Source organism: Leucoraja erinacea, chromosome 21, assembly GCF_028641065.1.
Source record: "Leucoraja erinacea ecotype New England chromosome 21, Leri_hhj_1, whole genome shotgun sequence".
In the NCBI taxonomy this organism is placed as follows: Eukaryota; Metazoa; Chordata; class Chondrichthyes; order Rajiformes; family Rajidae; genus Leucoraja; species Leucoraja erinaceus.
In genome coordinates, this window is record NC_073397.1 from 16161376 (window position 1) to 16182155 (window position 20780).

A 20780-nucleotide genomic window follows, 5' to 3' on the forward strand; every position below is an offset into this window, starting at 1 on the left:
CACTTCAGAAATATTGCATTGGTAAAAAAAGTCATTTTCCCTATCGTGATGCAAGTTTCTATTTAAATGCAAGATTTTTCCTTCTAGATAGAAGCTATTTTTGCCTTATTACATGAAAACTAGCCTGAAAGTGCCTACACTAGTATACTGTAGAAACCAGGAAATGCAGAAGTTGGTTCACACAATAGGACACAAAGTACTGGAGTAATTCTGCAGGTCAGGCAGCATCTCTGGAGAATATGAATAGGTGACATATCAGGTCTAGACTGTTCTGTAGCTGACCCTGCTTTACCCGCTGTGTTACTTCAGCACTTTGTGTCTTTATTTAAGGGCGGAATTGCCTGAGGTTCTTAGCCCTCGTAACTATTTCGGAGATCCATAAATATACAAGACAGGATTTGGTGACAACTACTCCAATGTTTGGAATCCATTGAACTACCAACCCTGGGAGTTCCAGGATTTAGATCTAGTGACAGATGAAGGGATACAGTACATTTTCAGCACAGGATGTGTGTGGACTTCGAGGAAAGCCTGAGGATGGAGGAGTTCCCATGTCCCAGCTGCCTACGTCCGTCTTGCTCTCAGTGGCCACAGTTTGGGTTGTGCTGTTAGAATAACCCAAACAAGCAACTGCAGCCACTATATGCCACTGATACAGACAATTAATATTACAGTGGTGAATGAGGTGTCTACCAAATAGGCATCTTATTGCGTCGATTTTTTTTTACATTGTTGAAACTTTAATTATATAGCAGTGGAGAGTACTCCATCGCTTTATTGGTGGAATGTGTTTGAGGAGACAGAAAGCAGGTCATTTGCTGCAAGATACCCAGCTCCTTAACTTATTCTTGTCGCCATATAGGCTTGGAAGCAAGGGGCTGGTTCAGTTGAGCCTCTCATCATCAGTGCCCCAAGAATGTCAGTGGTGGTCTACTCAGCAATTGCAATGCTGTTGAATATTAAGGAGAAGAGGTTAGGCTCTCTGTTACAGGTGATGGTTATTGTTTAGCAATAATATTGTCTGAATTATACTTGCCATTTATTATCTTCCGAGATCTCGCTGCAAGCAAGTTTGAATAATTCATTTACTATGGAGTTACAAATGAAATTGAACATTGTACAATCATCAGCAAGCATTCCCACTTCTGACCATGGTAGAAAGAAGGTCGGTCAAAGATGGTTGACTCATGTACATTCGACCATACCTGACCCGAAACATCACTTATCCTTGTCTTCCAGAAATGCTGCTTGAACCACTGAGTTACTCCAGAACTTTGTGTTTTCTTGGAAAATAGCATCTGAAGTTCCTTGTATCTACACAACCAACCTAATTTTGTGTGAGGTATGATTCCAACCACTGAAGTAGTTGCCCCCCAAATCCTGTCTTGTTGTATATTTATAGAATAGTTATGAGACCTATGAACCTCATGCCCTTAAAAAAAGAACAGTGCTGGAGTAACTCAGCGGGTCAAGCAGAGCCAGGCTAAAGAACGGTCTTTAACCTGACACTTCATAGATCCACATTCTCCAGAGATGCTGCCTGACCAGCTGAGTGTCTTTTTGTGTAAACCAGCGTCAGCAATTCCTTGTTTCTGCAGGCTATTTCCATGGGATCAGACAGTCAAATTGCCTTCTTTGTTTTGTAAAACAGCATCAGCAGGTCCTTGTTTCTATAGTGTACAGTTGCAGCACTTTTGGGCTGTTTCCATTGGAACGGGCAGTCATCTTATCCTTTTGTAAACCAGCATCTACAGTTTTTGTTTCTAAAATGTTTCTTGTCTGGTTTAGAGGTATTTAGATTAAGATTGATTTAATTTCCATGGCTCAGATATCCTATTGCAACCTCACTGTAAGAAATGGCAAGTATGTATTCATGTATGCATGAATGAATGCTTGGTACGGGAATCTGAGCGTCCAGGAGTGGAAAAGGCTGCAACAAGTTGTAAACACTGCCCAGTCCATCATCAGGTCTGACCTCCATACCATTGAGTGGATCTATCGCAGTCGCTGCCTCAAAAAGGCTGCCAACATCATCAAGCACCCACACCATCCTGGTCACTCACTCATCTCTCCGCTGCCATCAGGTAGAAGGTACAGGAGCCTGAAATCTGCACCATCCAGGTTCAGGAACAGCTTCTTCCCCACAGCCATCAGACTATTAAACACAATTTCCAACTCTGGACTATAACAGCCTATTGCACTTTATCTGTTTATTTATGTGTGTGTGTGTATATATATATATATATTATATATATATATATATATATTCTGGTATATGGACACACTGATCTGATCTGTATTTAAGCCTACAATATTCTGTTGTGCTGCAGCAAGCACGAATTTCATTGGCCTATCTGGGACACATGACAATATACTTTCTTGACTTGACTTGAAAGCATAACCATACAGCTATCAAAAGAAAGAGAGAGGTACCTTTTGTTGTCAAAGAGGCAATTGTGTCTGGGCGGTTGCTAGGGGCATTTAGCCGGTTGCTAGGGCGGTGACGCGTCCTCCGGGCGGCCCGACGTCACGTCCGCTGCCGGGTGTGAAGGAAACGTGGCCTTTCGACAAGACTCTTGTCAGCGAGCGAACATGGCGGAGACGGGCGGCCCGGCTATCACCGACAGTGCGCTCAATGTCACGCTCAACGACACCCAGGAGGCCGCCAATGCCACCGCCAAGTTCGTGGCGACTCCCGAGGGGACGGCCGTCGCCTATGGAAGCCTGGTGATCATGGCGCTGCTGCCCATCTTCTTCGGGGCCTTGCGTTCGGTGAACTGCGCCAAGTCCAAGGTAAGGAGCGGCGGGCCCGCTTACCATGTCTGCACGGCAGGGGCACCGTGACTATCCGGCCGAACGCATGCACCTTTATACCTTGTGGCCAGCGATTAGAAAATATGTAATACTGAAGCCACGAGTAGGTGAGGGATGTTTACCTCAGCTGGGCAGGGTTTAGATAAGGACACAAAGTGCTGGAGTAACTGGCCAGTATCTTTGGAGAACATGGATAGGAGAAGTTGCGGGTCGGGACCCTTCTTCAGACGGATTGGAAGGGGAGGGGGGAATCTGGGGAGAGGAGGAAAGCTGAAAGAGAGGAAGGGTGGGACAGGACCCGTAACTTTTCAGGACTTAACGTTGGAGCGCACATGAAACTGCAGATAGCCTACAAAAAAAGGAACAAAGTACTTGACTAACTCGGGTAAATAGAACTGCAAATGCTCTTTTACAAACCAAAATTGCAAAATGTAGGAGTAACTCAGTTGATCACGCAGCATCTCTTAAGACATGTCAGAATCCTCCGCATGTGGACCTGCTGAGTTACCCCAGCACTTTTTTCTGGAATAAGTTCTTGTAGGACATGAAGGCCATAAAGATGTGCAGAAAATATTTGCATCAGTGCTTCCTGTAATTATGGTTATATGGGAAGGCTAAGGAAGTTGTGGACAGCTAAAATAAATTTGGTTGGGGATTTAAAATTTTGACTGTTTTGGATAAATTCAAGCTACGCACAAGTTCAAGTGGTCGGAACCATTGGCTACAAATGATTTAAAATAATGACATTCACATGACAGCTTTATGTAAATAATGTGCAGTTAGAGTTTGCATAGATCTAGTGATAAATGCAGATTCAATTTTAGTCACAAAGTAAATTGTATGAATGAAGTAAAATTGCAGAGGTAATAATTGGGGGTTCTTCCACTTCCTGTCAACTCCCCCAAGATTCTATCAGCTGCTCGCTTGAACAATTTGCATTTGCCAATTAACTGACCGGCATGTCATTGGTATGGAGGAAAAAATTGGAACTGAAGGAAGCCCATTGGAGCACAGGAGAACATGCAAACTTCCCACTGACAGCACTGGGAGTCAAAGTTGAACCCAGGCACTGGAGTTGTGAGGCGGGCTTGCTGGATTACCAATGACTTAATTTACAGAAATCTGACTTTGTACAAATTATCCTGCACTTTTGAAGCAATTTGTAGGCTAGTAACAAAATGTTTCATGGCATTCATCATTGACTGGGTATAGGATGATGGGGTAATGTTAGCATGATTATTGAATATAGAACAGTACAGCACAAGACAGGCCCTGTGGCCCACAGTCCGTGCCAAACATGATGCCAAGGCCATCACATATGTACCTGCACGTAACCCATATCCCTCCTTTTTTCACACTTTTAAATGCTGCGAAAGTATTTGCTTCAACCACCTGAACTGGCAATGTGTTCCAGGACTTGCTATTGTCTGTGTATCTCCTGAAATAATTATATAAGGTGTATGTCTAAGCAGTAGGATAAGGGTTACAATAGGCACAACTGGACATTACTGACTTGAGTAGAAATTAGCTTACGGACAGTTGTCAGAAATGGAACCCTAACCCGAGGGCCGCCTTTAATAGTTAAGTCACTGTATCGCTTGTCTGTGCTTCCAAGAAATACAACTCGTCTCTGTGGGGAGATGCAAGTTTTAACCTAGTTTGTGGCAGTCTTGGAATCCAATTAATTTTAGCCCATTCAAACCAGTTAGCTGATAATAATAGCAGATGAGTTTTAAGTATTTTTTTAAATTTCAAATTTTAATCAACAAGACACATAAAATAAATGTTGACATAAACATCCACCACAGTGACTCCTCCACATCCCTCACTGTGATGGAAGGCAAAAAATAAAGTTCAATCTCTTCCCTCGCGGTCAGGGGACTCGAGCCTTCCGTTGACGGGGCGATCTTGGCTCCCATAGCCGGCGGCGTTCAGGCCCTCCACGTCGGGGCGATCAAGCTCCATAGTGGGGGGGGGGGGGTGTCTCCGCTCCCCCACGTTGGGCGATCTGACCCCGGGTCAGGGCTGGTCGAACCTTCTGCATCGTTGGAGCTTCCCTACATCTACCTGAGACTGTGAGCTCTCGATGTCGAAGTTCACAGGCCGCAGTTGGAGCGTCGATCCCAGGCAAGGGATCGGATCCGATGGTAAGTCCACGGCCCCAGGGTGGGACACAAAGTCAAACCCGAGCAAGGCCTCCAGCTCCATGATGTTAGGCCGCAGAGCGACCGGAGAGATGATCTGGAAAACAATCGCATCTCCAGCAAGGTAAGAGATTAAAACAAAAAAAATCCCTGACCCCTCCCCCACCCCCACATAAGACAAACAGAGAACATTAACACAAACTTTTAAAACACACTAAAAATAACAAAGAAAAGACAGACAGACTGTTGACGAGGCTGACATTGTACGGTGCCCCCTGGTGATACCTGGAGCCTTTCTGCATGTTCCACCTCATTGCAGACCCAAGGGCAATGTAAAATGGAATCAAACAAGGCTGTGCCTTCATTCTGACTTAAACTCTCCAGGAAATCGAACGCTTAATTTGCAGTAAGCATTCTTGCTGGAATGGAGGTAATCAATCAGACAAGTGAAAACCACCCACTCTATTGCCCTTTCTCCAGAAGCAAAGTCACTCCAATCTTCCTTTGCTTGTATATGTACACATTCAGAGGTCCATGTCAAATTATATGTGGACAGGCCAATGATTAGGGTATGTTTCCACATAAACAAAGGCGCTGAACTAAACTCTGTGCTAATATTTAATGTTGCACCCCAGCTAGATAGGTATATAAAATCTTAGAAAATGAGCAACAACAGTGAGAAAATTTGCCATCGCCTTCAGAATACCAATCCACTTAATAAAATTCAGGCATAATTCAAGCTATGCATCACAACTTAGATATGTGCATCAGTTCTTTTCAGCCTCCGATGCTCGAGGGAAATGATCCAAGTTTCTCCAAATTCACCTTGTTGCTAATACACTCCAATCCAGGCAACATCCTCCTTAAACTCTTATACATGCTCTCCAAAGCCTCTGTGACTTTTCTGCAATTGGTCAACCAGAACGACACAAAATACTCCAATGTGGCATGTTCAAAGCCCTCTCCCTCTCCCTCTCCCTCTCCCTCTCCCCTTGTGGTTGGTCATAAACAGCATGGCAACAGACCCTTTGGTTTGTGTTGACTATCAAACATCCATCCACATTAATATCCCCCCCCCCCCCCCCCCCCACAAAACATTAGAGAAAAATATAAACGTTGTCAGTATTTGGTTAACACAGGGATTGGATGTTCATTGTAAATGAAATGCAGTAAGTTAATAGGTACCACATCATTGGGTATTCTAGAGCTCCTCATGACGATTTCCTGACTCCTATGTTTTCTTTTTGCAGTTTAGGATTATTTATGCTGGCCCCATGTATCTTATTTGCACAGTGAAATTTCACACTAGAACTGACTGTGATAGCATCTTGAAATTGCTCACTGAACGCCTTACTACAAAGTAAGTAAGTAAGGTCCTAGCACATACTGTCCATTTTCAAAGTCATTTTGTGTCACATTTAAATTTCAAACAAAATTTAGAACAAAAAGTTGAGAGTTTTTTCTTGTATTGTAGCCAAGCCACTACTATGGCAATGAGCGTGAAAAAAAGGCTAAACATTGGGCTTAAAGCTATCTTTAATTTGATTTCATAGGATTCCATTTTGTACTTATTTCGTTAATTTCATAGGATTCCATTTTGTACTTATATCGTTATTTCCCTTATGTACATGGTCGACATCTTGATTGTAATCATGTATAGTATTTCCGCTGACTGAAGACTAATTTCAATTCAATTCAACTTTAATGTCATCGCACAAATACAAGTATGAGTACAACGAAATGCAGTTTTGCGTCAGTCCGTAGTAGTTGTGCATAAAGAAATAAAAAAAATAGAAAGAGAGAAGATACAGAATAATCAAAAAATACAGAATAATTAAACAATGGGGACGGAGGGACCGGAGAAATCTATCGGCGGGACTCCGAGTTCAGCAATGTAATTGTATTATTGTAGAAGCTGTTCCTCATCCTACTAGTACGTGACCTGAGGCTCCTGTACTGCCTCCCTGATGGGAGGAGGGCAAACAGTCCATGGTTGGGGTGTGAGGGGTCTTTGATGATCTTCCCAGCCCGTCTCAGACACCGTTTTCGGTGGAGGGCATCCATGGCAGGGAGCGGGGCACCGATGATGTGCTGCGCGGTTTTCACCACCCGTTGTAGTGCCTTCCTGTCCGCAGCAGTTTATACTAATATAGTTTCCTGCCAAGTTAACACCCTGAATGAAGTTGGCCTCCAGATTGTAGATCTGCCTTTTTACCAGTATACCCTTATCTTCCCTCCAGCAGCAACCCATTGTGTGCCTCCAGCTAATTTCCCAACGAAGCTGCTCTTTGAAGATTGCCTTCTCATGCTGCCATGTTTGAGAAGGTCTGGTTAGTAAACATCCCTTGAATGCCAGTCTTTCAGCATCCGCTGCACCATTTATACTTACTTTAAACGCATCAAATATCAACAACAGGCTTCCGTTGCCTGTCAAAAGTCCGCCACTGATGATGTTTAATGTTTATGCAGATATTTGGTAAAGAGATCTGCAGTCCATGTTGAACTACTTGGATTGTCATCAATGAGTTTTATAAATAATGATGAACTTTAACAAAATGCTGATTTGGCCACTAACTGACTTCTAGGATCTGGACAGAAAGAAACAGTTTTCACTTGTGCAAGAGTCATGGATTGGGGTGCATGTGTGAATGTCAAAATAACGAAATGATTTGATGAATCCTTTTTTGTAAAGTATATGGTTAAGGTGCAGCATCCACTGTACCTGGGTAGCAGTGGAGGAGATTCAAATGGAATGAAAATTAACTGCAGTTGCTGTTGCATGCCAGAGATAGACACAGTCAGGCAGCGTCTTTGGAGAAGATGGATAGATGAAGTTTTGGGTTGGGGTGAATGCGTAGGTGACGTTTTGGGTCTGGTATGAAGAAGGATCCTGACCTGAAACGTCAAGTATTCATTTTCACCAAAGATGCTACCTGACCTGCTGAGTTACTCCAGCATTTTGTCTATCTTTGGGAAAAACTTTACCTGCAGTTCATTTTTAAAAAACATTTTATCAATCTGAAGAAGGGTCCCGGCCTGAAACATCCTCCATCTCCAGCATTTTCTTCAGATTCCAATGGATGTGGATTAACATCTGAAAGGAAGGAATGTGCAGGATTATGATGACAAGGCACGGAAATGGAACTGGCTCCATTGTTCTGAATTGATGTGGAATTGACAAGTATGGAGGGCATCCTCTACGAGATTCTGTAAAGTGTAATAGTAATGCCTGGTGAGGAAAAAATACTCTGGGTTCCAATTGCATTCTCTCAAATCAAGCTGTCTGATTATCCTAAATATTAAACTATTTATTCTTAACACTCACTTACTTTACATTTGCAGAATTCCTGTGATATGCCTGAGACCATTACAAGTCGAGATGCAGCCAGGTTTCCTATCATTGCTAGCTGTACACTGTTTGGCCTTTATCTTTTTTTCAAAGTAAGTTTATTTTGCATACTTTTCCTTTTTGGATGCACAACCCTCAGATTAGTGTATCTTTCAGTCGTGTACTTTGAACTTTATTTGTTATCCTAATTTGTAACAGTAATAAACGAGTTTGGTATTCCGAAAAACGCAAGGAATCATGGGATTTGTCAAAGGTCATTCGCGGGGGGAAAAAAGCGAGCGGGGGGTGTGGAGTGTAACAGTGAGAGAGAGGGGGGGGGGCAGATGCAAGTGGGAGAAACTGGAGGGGTGGGGGAGAGAAAAGGCGGGTTTGTGTTTTGCTCACAGATGTGTCCCCCACAATGTCCCCCAGTCCCTCCCTCCAGTCCGGGGAGGGGGTGGAGAGATTGTCCTAGTGCCAGGGAGTTCTTATGGAAACCGGGTGTCCGGGACTTGCAGTGAAGCTGCGATAACGAGTTCCCCTCCCCCGTACTCGATGTAAACCACCGCCGGCACCATTTTCTCCACCACATCGGCAATGAATTTGTACTTGAGGCGGGGGGCTGTGGGAGGGGACAGGCAGAGCGGCTTGGAGCCGGGGGAGTTAGAGGCCGAGGCTGCGGCCTAGTCCTTGCCCCTGGTCCAGCTCCTCTCCCTCCCCGTGGGCCCGGAGCAGCAGCACCGCCGCACCCAGTCCCAGCTTCGCATTTACCCGCAGACAGGCATCCCTCTGTAGGAAGGAACTGCAGATGCTGGTTTACACCGAAGGTAGACACAACGTGCTGGAGTAACTCTGCGGGACGGGCAGCATCTTTGGAGAAAAGGAATCGGTGACATTTCGGTTCGAGACCCTTCTCCAAAGATGTTGCCTGACCCGCTGAGTTACTGCAGCATTTTGTATGTATCCCCATTTATGACTGGTGCTCCGCGTTCGCCGGCACCGAGGGAGTTAATCGATAGCCACTGGATAAGGCGAGAGGTGCAACTGATGGTCTCCGGCCCGTCGGGGAACAGATTCCTCAGGAGTTGGAGCAGAGTTGTGCTGAAGTTAGCGTTGGCTGTAAGCCTGGGGCCGCCACTGCCCCGGGCCGGTGTTCCGTCTCCCCGGACATTTTTGGCCCCCCCCCCCCCGAACAGGGATGGGACACCCGGGAGGGGGTGGTAGTGAGATCACCCGTTCGCACTTGTTCTACATTATCTAACTCAAGTAGCAATTCAACAGTGCTTGCAACGCCGGAGACCCGGGTTCGATCCTGACTACGGATGAAACGCAGGTCTGTATACATACAGCAGCTCAGCTGTTTATCGCGAATGACCTATGATCTGGGCATGCGCAGTTGGAATACCAAACTCGCTTATTGCTGAATTTTTAAACTTATTGCCACAATTTTTGTTTTCAGATATTTTCTCAAGAGTACATCAATCTGCTCCTATCCATGTATTTTTTCATACTTGGCATATTGGCTTTGTCTCACACTTTAAGGTATGTGATTCTTATAGTATTGGAGTAAAATTGTATTGAGGAAAAATAGACTTTTTAAAAATGTGTTTTCAATTTTTCTGTCTTTCATAAATGTATTTCTTTATAAAGATTCATCTACTTGACTGGTATACGGGGGGAAATGTTGCAGTCATTTATGGGTGTAATGATTCATGGTTTCAGCCTCGATGCTGAACACAAGTCAACTTTTCTATGATTTGGTTTCTATGATTTGGTTTCAATGTTTTAAAAATTAAATAAATAGGAAATTGATTCATGAGTGAACTGATATCTTAAGTTAGACATGGCACATTTATTGCTAAGTTATTGGGCTAGGCTTTTTTAATGTGTTTTGTATGCCTTACAGTATTCACTGTTCATAGAATCCTTTTCTGAAATGGGAATTTAGTTTAGAGGTACGGCATAACTCTAAAGTGGCAAAACTAAGGCATTCAGGTGAGAAATTATCTCACCTGATTGCTCCATGCACTTAATTTCCTTGCTTGTTCTTGTTCCCAATACTGTTTTGATTTGATTGCTAGCCTTTTTGCTTTTTGAATTACAAGTTTTGTTTTCACGTTACTTCAGGATTGCATTATGTTTTTATGCATTATGTAGGCAATGTTGCGGCTGCAGAAATGCATAAAACTGAGGATAGACGCAGTGCTGGGTCAGGCAGCATCCTTGAGGAAAAGAACCGATGCATACAATTGAAATTGAGTTAGTCTGTTTAGTTGGATGTATAAGGTCCAATAATACTATGGAAATTGTTTAGTACATGTCACGGTTACTGTTTATCATTGAGCACATCTCTTGCTTTATGATAATAAAAATATGGCTATAAGTAAATTATTCTGTTTGGTTATGCAAATAACTCAAAAGCAATTTAATGCCTGTGTGGTACCATGGGCATAGATTTAGAATTGCAATATAAGAAGAACATGGAAATGAAATCAAGATTATTTTAAATTATGATAAAAACTAATTTAATCAATAATTTATCCTCTTGCTTGTGATTGAGGACTGCTGGAAATGTATCAAAATGGTGAACTAGTTATTTTTCGTGGGTGGCATATGGCTAGTTGGAATTACTGTTGTCCCAACATGGCCTGTCTCGGTATACAAGACCGCACAAAGACTCTGATAAAGTGCACCAGACTTTCCTGTTTCTCTTTTAGCCTTGCCCTTGACAGCAGAGGGACACCAATGAAATTTGGTGGTTTGACAAGTTGGGGAAGATTGTTGTAATCTCAGTGTGATAGCACTGACCAGGGCTGATGTTACTCCAACTGTTCATGAACTACTTTAAATAACTGACTGGGACCAACCTTAATCAGCTGGACATTGTCTTTTCTGGTTACATTCAAATTATAGTACAGTCTCTTGTCTGATGACATTGAGTGATTATCATGCCTACAAAAAGACAATGTTAACTATTATTGAGCTACTTATGATTATTAATGGAACTCAAAAGAAAAATTGGATCATAACGTGAGCACTGAATTTTTTTTTCCATCTGTTTTAGTCCAGCTATGAATAAAATATTTCCTGCAAACATACCAAACAAACAGTATCAGCTGCTTTTTACTCAGGGAGCAGGGGAAACCAAGGAGGGTAAGTACCATGCAATTTAACTTGTTAACTAAAACCGTGTACATAAATTTATTTTAGGATCAGCGGATAACATGAATGACTTTCTAGTGAGCATGACTGCACTCCAGTATAGGATTATCATGTCCATGCGATGACACGGCCAAAAGGAATGGTAATATTCACTTTATATTCTGGAGGATTTGTTGTTTTTTGTGGCTGCAATAACCAGCTTTTGCTAAAAAATAATTGGTAAAAGTTGCTGCCCAAGATGAAGTAAACATGGCATTGAAAATAACTAGGTTTGGATCTGTGACATTTCATGATTCCATTGTTGAGGTGTTCTTTGCAGAGAATGGTAGATACTTGTTCAGGCTGAGTCTGTTGCAACTAAAGTGATTGTAATGCCTGACATTAGAAGCATTCTTTATGGGAGTTGCTTTAAAGTACCATCAATGCAGCCTGGATGAAGTGGTAACAACTTTTGCTTGTGTTTTGAAGATTCAGATCAACTTGAATAAATATTGCTGATAACTAAAGTTTGGCATTAAAAGGCTGACATTGCTGGAGGTTGAAGCTCTTGGTTGTATAATTGACAATTAGCCTGAAGGTCAATCAATAATGTGTAGATTATTTTGGAGTGTCTGATCCTTAACAATGGTATACGATTAATCTGAAAAGTAATCTGGCAGCACCAAGAAAATCTAAGTTTTTCTTAAACCAAGATGTATTTCTTTTTTCAGAAATCGTCAACTATGAGTTTGACACCAAAGATATGATCTGTTTGGGTTTTAGCAGTGTGGTTGGAGTCTGGTATTTGCTGAAAAAGGTAAGAAGAATATTCTAAATAACCTTTTAATAATCTTGAATCATCCTTGTTTGTAATCCTTGCGCTGATGTGTTTGTAGAATATGTGTTTGTTGACGGATCCTTGCTCTGATGTGTTTGTAGAATATGGACAGCTTGGTACTATACAACAGTAATTGGTAGTTTGGCTAGTTTTCTGCCAAACTCTCTAATATTACAAGGTTGTGATTGGCGCAGGGTTAGTTTCCATACCTCTTGCATTTTGTTCTGAACTATGCTAATTATTTTACAGGTGCATTTTAATTAATTTACCCAAAGAAAAATTGATTTAAGATCTCTTAACCCATCTTAAATTATTCTTGAGTCTTCACTTGGCTTTCTGGAAATCACTTCCATACCTTTTTACCTGAGTGTTGCGTGGAATTGTGAATGTTTCTAGCAAGATTCCATGATTTTCACAATGTGATGTTGAAATGGATGTGGTAGGGAATTTGTGGAGATACAAATGATAGGGCATTCTGGTGGGAAAGAGGAATTTAAGATCGAGGATGAGCCAAGATCTTGCTGAATGAGTGACCTTGTTTGAGGTAGTGCTGCTTCTATTCTTTGAATCCCATCTAAAATTGGTTGGGTTGCCCAGTAATTATGACTTTTTTTCATAACTGCGGACAGTGCTTTTGAATTTTAGCTATTGCTTGGTAACTTGGCTTTGAGCAACGTTTTTGAAAACTGAGTATATGAACCTGCATCTTCAGCAAATGAAGGCCACCGGTCCCATTTGCAAGGCTTGGTAGAGCTATGGTTTTATAACTTGTTTAAAAGTAGGCTATTTATGCAATAAATAGGTTTGGGTCACTTAGAAATATGTAAAGTTAATCTCAAAAGTAATTGTTCCTCTTTCATTGCTGTAACTGCCTGTGAGAATAACACAAAAGTAGAAGATTAGTATTCTGCCAATTTTCTCCAGAATAAAATGCTTGGATTGTCAACTCTAATAAAAGTCTTTCATGTAAGCACCCATGTCTGATTGCTTCGAACCTGACGGTTGAATTTTTGGTTGAAGCCTCTGACTAATACATTCATTGGCAACTCTGCTTCGAAAGGCCATGCTTCTGTGCCACAGTGAGGTCTCCAGGGTCTTTGCACGCGTTGGCAACGTCTGCTGTGGCTGACCAGCCCAATTCACGAGTGACAGTCTTTGCCGCAATGGGAACAGATAAAGGAGGCTGTTGGGGATGTAGAACCTTGTTTCTTGTCGCCGCCCCTCTTCTCTGAAGCACGCACATTCCTGCCCACATCCGCCCTCCTAATGCCTTCCTGGACAATCTCACGCCATGTGGAGCATTCCTCTGTCGCAGCCTCCCCAGTAGTCAGTGTTATAGAAATTAGGTGCAGGAGTAGGCCATTCGGCCCTTCGAGCCTGCACTGCCATTCAATATGATCATGGCTGATCATCCAACTCAGTATCCCGTACCTGCCTTCTCTCCATACCCCCTGATCCCTTTAGCCACAAGGGCCACATCTAACTCCCTCTTAAATATAGCCAATGAACTGGCCTCAACTACCCTCTGTGGCAGAGAGTTCCAGAGATTCACCACTCTCTGTGTGAAAAAAGTTCTTCTCATCTCAATGAGAAGTTGATGCCGCAAGCCTTCGTATCCCGCTTGCAGGCATCTTTGAAGAGGAGAGCAGGCCCTTCAACGCACAGAGTGCCAGTTGCAAGCTGGTGGTACAAGATGTCCTTTGGCATGGGGCCATCCTCCATTCTTCAAACATGGCCAAGCCATCGGAAGTGTCGCTGACTCGGCAGAGTACATGCTGGGGATTTCAGCACACTGTAGGATGCTGCTGTAGGGGATGTCTGTAATACATTCATGAATAAATAGAACTATTACTTATATTGACAGGGTTTAAATGAAATGTACAGTAATGAAAATCTCAGTATTTCATGCAAGTGATATGATCATGCATGCCTTTCTTTCAATGCTTTTCTGTTATATTGCAGCATTGGATTGCAAACAATCTGTTTGGATTGGCATTTGCTCTCAATGGTGTTGAGCTTCTGCATCTCAACAATGTAAGCACAGGATGTATCCTCCTCGGTGGGCTTTTTGTCTACGATGTATTCTGGGTAAGTGTGTTTGTTTCTTCTTTGGTTCTGTTTTTCCTGCATGTTACTTGGTCAAAAGAGCAAGTAGCCATCTTTAATTCAGACACTAGTCGGCCATTGAGCTCCACAAGCATAGGCCATTTGGGTTAAATTAGCTGTTTATATGCCACAAGGTCTGTGTTAGATTGATGTGTTTAAGTTGTTCTATTGTTTTTGCTGTCCAATTATTTCTGATTGTTTGAGAGGATATATTAATCACGTGTCTTTGAAAATGTACACTAAACATGTTGGAGGAATGTGTGAAACAATATTTGTGTCATTACTGGTTGTATTAGAATATAAGACATACACAGGAATGTGGTATTCAACCCTTCAAGCCTGTTCCATTCTGTGAAATGTCCCTGCATTAACCATATCTAGATGCCTTTAATGTCTGAACCTGCTGATACATTGAATATAGAAACAAAGAACTGCAAATGCTGGTTAATAAACAAAAGGACACCAAGTGCTGGAGTAACTTATCAAGTCAGGTATCATCTTTGGATGTTTCTAGTCAAGACCCCTTTCATGCCCTCCAGCGATGCTGCCTGACCTGCAGTGTTATACAGCACTTTGTGTCCTTTATACATTGAATATACTGGGATTGAGCCTCCACAAGCCACTTGCGTGGTAAATTTGAAAGAGTCACTAATTTTTATTATCTCACCTCTGTCCTGAATGGCTGAAAACTTGTTTCACTTGCTGGGATGATTTGACAACGACACCACATCTACCCTGCTAAGACGTTTAGAAACTCTGGATGTTTCGAGCAGTACAATCTCGTCTCTCCATGTACAAAAGGGAAGCTGCATTTTAGGCAGTTATCAAGTTGCTTATTAATGTTGTGGAATCTCATTACGTTTTTCTGGAATTGATCTCATCAGGGACTGATAGGAAGTTGAAATAATTGTAAGAATTCTTAACGGCTTGGGCATCACCTGCAGTGATAATGGTGCATCTGGGTAGCTAACCTGACCTCTGGTGCTGTCTGTGTGGAGTTTACATGTTCTCCCTGAGACTTTGGATTTCTTTGGTGCTCTGGTTTCCTCCCACATTTTGAAGACTTGTGTTAGTAGGTTGATTGGCCTCTGTAAATTGCCTGTGGTATGTAGGCATAACAGAACTAGTATGAATCGATGATCAGCATGGGCCAATGCCTTGTTTTCATGCAGTATCTTTAAATGAATCCCATTGCATGTGTAGGAAAGAACTGCAGATGCTGGTTTAAACTGAAGATAGACACAAAATGCTGGAGTAACTCAGAGACGGGCAGCATCTCTGGACAGAAGGAGTGGGTGACGTTACGTTTGCGACCCTTCTTCAGACGAAAATCAGCGGCAGACTTGCCCATTGGATTTGGTGAAATTGTTAAACTGGATACTTAATGCAAACTTTCTCTGTTTACAGGTGTTTGGCACGAATGTCATGGTAACCGTTGCCAAATCATTTGAGGCACCAATCAAATGTAAGTACCACAGTTGCATATCCTTAATGATGGAGATGACAATGTATACAATGGCCAATTGCAGTACCAGGTTAAAACTCTTAAATCTGATATAAGCATTTGCCAAGATGTGTGACAAAACCAGCTTAAACTCTGCCTAGTTTAACTAGCGGATTATAAATAAATGCCACAGACATCGTTATTAATTTCTTCCCCAATGTAGCAATAAGAGGTCACAATTTAATGTCTTGCATAAACAAAGTATTAAGCCTTGTTTGACTGTTGGTTAGGTAGATGATTCTTGGTGCCTTTTTCTTGAGTGCTAAGATACCACGTGTTGTTCTTGTTCCCCAAGAGGATTCAGAAAGTAGAGGAAGATTTTAACTTGAAATAGCACTGTTCTCTATTTGAATTTAAACAAGGCAAATTTTATTCTCCACTTTGCAGTAAATTGGCAGACGATGTTTGGAGTATTGTTGTTTCTTCCTGATAGTAATTGCTTCAAAATGTTATTGGGCAGCGTTTCAACCCACCCTTTACCATTCGTCTTTGAGCAGAGTTTAGATTGGTCTGTGATGCTTCCCTAGTGCATTAGTCTACCATGACTCTCTGCTGGCAAACCTCAAATTAGCATCCTATGATGCGTGTGGGTGAGAATGCTGTTTGAAAGGAAGAACATTCTTCAATCTTCGTGGCAGAGTTTCAGCACTTTGGTTTAGGACTGTCTGAAAGATGGGCAATTTGGTTAAGTTTTGAGTATTAGTCATACCATGCAGAAACAGTCCTATTGTCCCACCATGACCATTCTGGTCACCAAGTAGCAATGTTGTACAAATTTGATATTTTAAAAATCAAGTCTGCAATTTATCGCATCAGATAAAGCATAAAAAGAAGCTTAATTTGACACCTAATTCACTTTCATGTCTTCAGTATTAAAAAGGTTATGGCCATTTTCATCTTGTTCCCTATTGCTTTTCCATTGACTTAACACAAAGGCTATGATTGAGGACAGTCAAAAGCCCATAACTTTCCTAAATATTAAGAGAACTGAATGACATTTTCAGTTATTATGGATTGAAGCAGTCTGAAACAAATATAAAACATCTTACTTGGATGACCTGAAATTAAAACGTATAATTAGTTAATTACCTAATTGGAGTTGATTACAAAATTGACCGTTGTGACGGAAATAGTAATAAACACCCAGAGTGCCTTGAAAATTAAAAAATGTGATATTCTCAAGATCAGAACTTTAATATTATTGTATTATATGCTGTAAATCTGTAACAGATAGGTAAATAAATTAAAATGTCTAGCAATAAACCAAGTCCTTATGGAGAAGATCAGTTGCTAGCTGGTACATTGGCATATCATAATCAGTAGCATCATCATGCTTCTCAGATTGTAACCAATAAGCAACTCTGTACACCTTGTTTTTCCTCAACTTTTCAATTTTGGCATTGTAAACTGCAAGTTTTTGCTCTTCCAACCACGCATGGCATGCCTTTCTGCCCACTACTTTTCCCCCATTAAGAATGTCCTGTAGATTCCATTTCTTAAGAAAAGGAATATATATTTTTTTAAATAGCCCAAGTATCCAAATAACAAACTAATCCCATTCACACAAGAATTCACAATATAACATGATTTTTAAATCTCACTGTCATGAATTTATATGGCAGATGGAAGGAATTTAATGTTTAATTCCCATAAATTAATCCAGAACCATCCACTCTATATATTTCTTAAATTTGCACCATACATGGGACTAAAACTGATATTTAATATAAAAATATTGACTATGGATAGACAATAACACAAAATATAGACGATTTAGATGCTCTTATGACATGATTGTCCAAAAAAAGAGTATTTAAATCATCTTGCCAGTGGGTTTTTCTGGAACACGAACAATTGGAACATTGCATTTGCAGTGAATTTGAACTCTATATCAGCAGGAAAAACACTGCCGTTTCGTATGGGGCCCAAATCACATTTTTGCAACGTCAAATTAGATTAAAGCCATCCCAAGAAGCGAGTTTATATGTAAAATAAATTACTTTTTGTTTTGTCCCGTTCTTGCGATCCGTCACGTTGCAGGCGTTGAGGGCATTAGAAGTCGTTTTTTATTTTAATCTAATTATTAAATTGTCTCGCTATTTATTTTAAAAAAAAAAAAAAAATCGGGAACGGAAGTCCGATTGATTATTCTTCAGCAGCTAGCAACCCAAGGAAATCCGCCGCCACAGGCAGTAGAAAACTCGGTTTTAATCCCGCGCCCCCCCCCCCTCAAACGTGCCAAAGTCGTGCACACGGCCAGTGGCAGAACTGCTGCACCGCTGAAGGTAAGTTTTGTGACATCGCTACATCAAGTACCTATAGTTAAGAGATACTTGGGCATCTTGGCCCAAAAAATCCAAGCCAATCATCGATCACCCATTCATTAGGTCTATGTCTTACACATTGGGAACAATTTACAGAAATTGTAGGACAATTTGTAGAAATTGTAAAATCGTGCCTTATGGGTAAATGTTTAACTCTTGTTACCCTGTAAAATAGTTGAAATCCAGTCAATCATTACTTTATAGCAACAATTATCAGGGTGACCATTTTTAATGCACTTCTGCCTCACTAAAATTGAAACTTAAGTGGTCATCCGTTTCACTCATCATCGGACAATTCTTTTTTTTACTCAATATACAGTTCACTTTATGATGATTTTGAGTTAATTGCTTGGCTTTCTCAAGCAAAGTTATTTTAAGTTCAATATGCATCCCCCAGAGGGAGCTGTGCTCCACTGAACTGGTGTTCATTTCTATTCTTAGATTTAAATTCTACCTCTATTTTCAATAAAACAAATTGTTATTTTCCTCAAATATCGCTATATTTTGCTTGGGCGCAAAATAGCTTTTGTAGTGTAACCATATTTTATCCAGTGAAGTACAGTAAATTATCCTTTGCCTTGGATTATTATAGATGCTTACCTGGTATGTGCACCTCTTTGAGCGAATAAAATATGCCCTTGCTATTACAGTCTGAGACATGTGAGAATAGTAGCTGTGATGGAGGACGTAGCAGCATATTCTATGACTATAAGCTCCATTAGAGAAGAAAAGTTTGTGCGTTTCTGAATGAATTGGCCTTCTGTACTCAGACCATACATAAATATTTAACTGTTTATGAAATTGCCATTTGCATCACATGTGGTGAGGTTAACCATTATGAGTTGCATCTCTGGCAATTTAAATTTGTTTTTGCAAGTCTACAGTGTTTCAATCAATACACAGTTGCACTGTTTAGAAATGCCACCTTGGGCGCTGTTGAATTAAAGACAACCCTTCTCTAACTGCATAATAATCACGTGGCACTAATTTGGGGAGTGAATTCTCCAATGTTTTGGCCAATATTCACCCCACAAATTGGATTGTAATTTATTAGGCAACTATGTAAACATACAAGGGATTTGATTTGCTAACAGTCATACAAAAAAAAGCAACCAGATACATAACCACATAAAAATTAAATATAGACGTAAACAACCACCACAAAGGCGTGTGAGAATCCCCAGGGCGCACAGCATAAGCGGAGACCCACGGCCATCAGTTCAATGTCCGGTCCATACACATGCTCCTGCACCGTGATGTGACCAGAGTTGTACCGGCCTCTGTCACTCTCTCTGCAGTCCCTGTCCGCCCGAACAGTCAGCAAGCCGTCCACACTCGCACTAGACTACGTCCGGGATGTCCTCATGGAGCCATATACCCGCAAAACACTGCCACTCACGGCAATCCCGCCAAGTTCTCACCAGTGCAGGTAGCATGTCTATCTTCTTTTTTTTTTTCGGCGACCTCACATTCCCCACTGTGATTTTAGGCAAATAACTCGTACCTTCTTTTCTCCCGCGGTCGGGGCAATCGAAGTTCCTATGGTTGCTCCCGCAGTCGATCCCTAACAAAGGAACCGCCAGCTCCACGATGTTAAAGCCGCAGTGCAGACGGAGATACGATGAAAAAGTTGCATCTCTGACGAAGACAGAGATACAAAAGGTTTTCCTCCCCACCCCAACCCCACATAATACAAAAACAAAAAGTACACTAAAAACATACAAATAAACACAGACCAAAACAGCAAAGGAAGAAAAAGACGAGACAAGGCTATTGGCGAGACTGCCATGTACATGATATGGCATGCTAACCTTCATTGGTCAGGCTTTGAGGTTAAAAGTTGGCAAGTCAAATTACAGCTGATAGCCAAGAGGTTCGCTCGGATACTGCTTGGATTGGACAGTATTGGCTACCAATTAAGGTTGGATAAACTTGTTTTGATTTTGCTGTGGTGAGAGAGGCAGAGGGGACACCTGATAAGTAATAAAATTGAGAGATATAGATTGGGTCCCTTTCTCGGTGGGAATATTAAATACTAGAGGGCATAGCTTAAAGTGAGAAGCGGGAACGTTTGGAGCAAATATGGCAATAATTCAGAACCATTGGGACAGGCTCGTGAACAGGCAAAGAATGGAAGGAAATGGATCTTGTGCAGGCAGGTGGGATTATCTCAGATTGGCATCGTGTTCTGCACGTATATCCTGGTTTGAAGGGTGAAATCCTGTGCTGGAGCAGGAGGCAATTTTATTGCATTTTTAATTTATTATAATAATAATAATACATTTTATTTATGGGTGCCTTTCAAGAGTCTCAAGGAACCTTACAAAAATTTAGCACGTAGAGGAAAAACATGTAAGGGGGATGAAATAAATAGTACAGACATGACTAGTACACAAAGTAAAGACAGAATACAATTCAAAACACAATATGAGGCAACTACATATTTGGGGATAAAATGAATTTTTAATTGTTTAGTTTTGTTACTTTTTGTACGTTTGTACATATTCCAAGTCTTTAACATATGACTAGCACCATTGTGATGAATAGTACTAAGCGTTGCAGTAACATTTTAGAATCTCAG

At 41.3% G+C, this 20780-nt stretch overlaps 1 protein-coding gene across 1 annotated transcript in view; it reads left to right on the forward strand.

Moving 5' to 3' along the window:
- Window positions 1-2520: 2520 nt before the first annotated feature.
- The window catches only part of hm13 (histocompatibility (minor) 13), a 40799-nt gene continuing 22539 nt past the window's right edge, over window positions 2521-20780 (forward strand). Inside the window, 7 exon segments of the mRNA XM_055652227.1 lie at window positions 2521-2793; window positions 8301-8399; window positions 9746-9828; window positions 11351-11439; window positions 12159-12244; window positions 14228-14353; window positions 15779-15836. Of these exon segments, the coding sequence (XP_055508202.1) occupies window positions 2593-2793; window positions 8301-8399; window positions 9746-9828; window positions 11351-11439; window positions 12159-12244; window positions 14228-14353; window positions 15779-15836 (742 nt within the window). The 5' untranslated portion in view covers window positions 2521-2592.